The 3424-nt window shown below is 40.8% G+C and overlaps 1 protein-coding gene across 1 annotated transcript in view; it reads right to left on the bottom strand.

The window, feature by feature from the left end:
• Positions 1-3424, bottom strand: part of LOC119593091 (fanconi-associated nuclease 1-like) — a gene marked incomplete at its 5' end in the record, with an annotated part of 7757 nt that extends 4333 nt beyond the window's left edge. The window contains 4 exon segments of the mRNA XM_037942015.1: positions 51-278; positions 741-862; positions 1175-1254; positions 1554-3424. Coding sequence (XP_037797943.1) covers positions 51-278; positions 741-862; positions 1175-1254; positions 1554-3424 — 2301 coding nt within the window.

The raw sequence follows: 3424 nt of genomic DNA, 5'->3' as shown, positions 1-3424 counted from the left end.
ACCAAAACCCAACAAGACCTCTTTCAAAATCCCCAAGCTCAATCCCCTACCTGAGAAGGTCCTCCCGTGTCCTGAAGATGGAATGGCTCCTGATCACCTCAAACTCTGGGAACTCCATCTTGCCCATGTTTACCATCAGGAGGGTCGTAAGCTGGGACTGCTGTCCTCCTTCCTCCTCCTCGTCGTACCGTGGAAGGCCATAGAGCATGAGGACTCTCATGAACACCCGTCGCACCTCCTTGTTCACCAAACAGCAATGGCCTAGGATAGCTTTGGCCCTGAAGGAGACAAGAATAGGAATAATAATAATAACAAAGAAACTCTTTACTCCTGTGGTACTTTCCTTGGCTTCTCAATCTCCCTACAAAGCCAATGGGTAAACCCACTTCCCAAACTAAGGTTACTTATCCAGACCCAGCCTTGGTCTGTGAGAGACCTCTGACTGCCAGGCTCCTGTTTTGGGAACAACTAATCTACCCCAGACTAGGGATGCCTAGACAAACTTCAGAGAGATTGTCAAGATGTTCTAACAGCATAGTAATATCTAATACAATTCTAAGATGGTTGAAGAATAGACAATCACTTCTCAGAAATAATTGGCAGTTTCTGTGTAAAGAATAGTCTAAGTCTGCCTTCCTAGTTCCTCGGGGAGAGTGCCAAGGACAGACCAAAAGGGTGATCATCTCTGCTACTGTAAGCCACAAATAGGTATCATTCATTCTGTCTCTCTCTCTGTTTACCTTTTCAAGACAAGAGGGTCTTCATTTGCTGTCTTCTTAAAAGCACTGAATATGCTTTTTTGTTGCTTGGTGAATTTTATAAGAGTGGAAACTAACTCCTCCTTCTTTCCATATGTACGAATCTGAAGATTACCAAGAAGAAAACTTTGCAAGTGATTTGAAAAATCTATTTAAACAATTGCCTAAGTTCTGCAAGCAAAAAAAATCATCACGAATATGTAAATACAAGTAACATGTATATAATAATGCGAAGAACTGGAAGAAAGAAAAAGGAAAAAGAAGAAAAAAAGTAGAAAAAAATTAATAATTATATTAAATCAAAGTGTGTGAGGGAAGTAGTTATAATGTGTCACAAGACCTAAAAATATTTAAGCTTTTTAAGTCATTTTACTTCATTATTCATGGCATAAATGCTGCATTCAAAAAAGTTTTACCTTCATTTGCTTGCACAATCCATGCAATTCTTCACTAGAGAGTATGGCCAACACTTCCTCAAGTCCAGTCATTTCTGTCTCTGTCAAGATATAGCACAATGTCAAGTATACACATATCATATAGTACATCATTATAAAAATAGGTAGGATCTGTTTATCAACAAAATGTCATGTACATATTATGAACCTAAGAACAAATACCAAAGTGAACATTTCTCTAGATAGTTCAAATACAGTCTTGTTTGCCTTTATTAAGAACAATCTCATTAAAGTTCATATGAAAATATTGTTACATAAAGAATAAGAACACCTAATTCGATAATACATCCTAACATCTACATATCATTCAGAACAAGAAGACCACAAATGTATACCATACCATTCAATAAGAAATTTGCATATGTGAGCTCCTTTATATAAAGTACTGTATCTTCTGCATCACAAATATCTTTATATTCAATCTTGGAGGCTTTATTCCACTTGATTTTCCTTTGGAACAGTCGAACATACAGTTTCTGCGCTGGCAGTGATAATTTACGGAAAGTCTCTATAACTGATAAATCTTCACAGTTCAAAAGCTGCAGGTCTTGAGGCTGTGACATAACAGTATCTAAAATTCTCATAAAATTGTCTAGATAGTAGCCTTTTCTATCTCTGTATATTGCTGGATCAAAAGCTAGAGTCTTCTCCTGAGTATCGGTTTCCATCGCCTGGCTGGATGTACCCGGGCTCCCTTTCACTGGAGAGTTTGCATTACTGGTTGAGGGAGAGTGGTGTTTCTTATTCCTTGGGGTTATGACATTTAAACTGCACTGAGATGAATTCTGCAACAGCCCTGAACTTCTGATGCTCTGGTTGATCTTCCTTGGTGTTCTGACAAGCAGGTTCCCCTTTTTTGGACTTTTCATTGGACTCTTGCTATCCTGCAAGGTGCTTTGCGACAGGGCATCAAACGCATCTTCCTGTGAAGACAGAACTTTATTTATTCTATTAAATCTATGTACATTATTATTGATTTGAGGGGATAACTTGAGTTTACTTGGAGAAACTTCTGGCGAACTGACTGGGGAATGCTGTGGAGACACTGGGGGTGTGAAGAGTTTCCTTATCACTGGGTTGAGAGTTTTGCAGTCTGGGGAGGGCGTGGGGGATCGCGTAGGAGATACCAGCCCAGGACTCCTGATGGGGCTGAATAAGGGTATGCTGTCACCCTCACTTTCTAGAGCAGTACTTCCTTGACTAGATGCAGGAGACCTCAGCGCATTACTGATTCTCTCTTCTGTCAGCATACTCTTATCTACATCAGCAACAGATTCTTTATTGGCCTTTTCTGGTGATTTCTTACCAGATTTCTTAGTACTATTCTTTGGTTTGAGCTTAATGGGTGTTCGAAATACTATAACCTCCTTTTCAAATTCCTCATCACTATTGCGTTCCGGATAACCAATACTTTTTGGGGTATGTTTGCCATTGCTTTGGACTTTGACAGCTTTTATATCCTTTAAAGGAGTTGTCTGCGGAGAACACAAATCCCAATCTTCCTCCAGCAACTTTTTCACGACCTGTGCTGCTATGATTTGAGAACTCTTCTCACTGGAACATGGAGTTGGTTGCCTTGGTTTTGATGCTGAGGGACACTCAGCTTTTTCTGGGGTAGGTTTAGGGGAGTCCCAGTCTGCTTGCAACTGGGCGATGGAATTAATCTCAATCTTTGGAATTTGGTTAACAATGACCTTCTCTTTCCTCTTTCCGGGAGTGAAATTTGAAGGTGGCGCACTACCCGAGAAATAAGGTGAAACAGGTTCTCCGCCGCTTTGCACTTTCGCTGGAGTATTATTGGTGTTTTCACTGGAACTTACATCCATCATTACCTCAACCATAGAGGCATTAATATAGAAATCGTCAGAACTGTTTTCCTCCTCCGCCTCCTTTTTAGGCTCAAGTATCTCAATGTCAACATCCTCCTCCTCATCATCGTCTTCACTATCTGACAACATGGCTTTCTTCCTCTTCTTTTTATCCTTGCCATCCTTTGTCACTTTCTTCTCTGTTACTGCACTTCTCTTTCCCTTCTTTGCCTCCTTTCTCTCTTTGCTTTTGCAGTCCTGGTCAAGATGCCAATTGATCTTGCTCTTGACGACATGTGTGTTGCATGCCGGGCACAGCACCTTCTCCACCTGGGTGCTGGAAGTGCCCGGCTTCTGGAAGAAGTCAAACAACGTCTTCTGGGGCTTTACTGTGCTCGCAGCA

The sequence above is a fragment of the Penaeus monodon genome, chromosome 31 (genome assembly GCF_015228065.2).
Source record: "Penaeus monodon isolate SGIC_2016 chromosome 31, NSTDA_Pmon_1, whole genome shotgun sequence".
NCBI classification, from domain to species: Eukaryota; Metazoa; Arthropoda; class Malacostraca; order Decapoda; family Penaeidae; genus Penaeus; species Penaeus monodon.
Note: the sequence above shows the minus strand (reverse complement) of the source record. Positions and strands in the feature narration are given on the sequence as shown.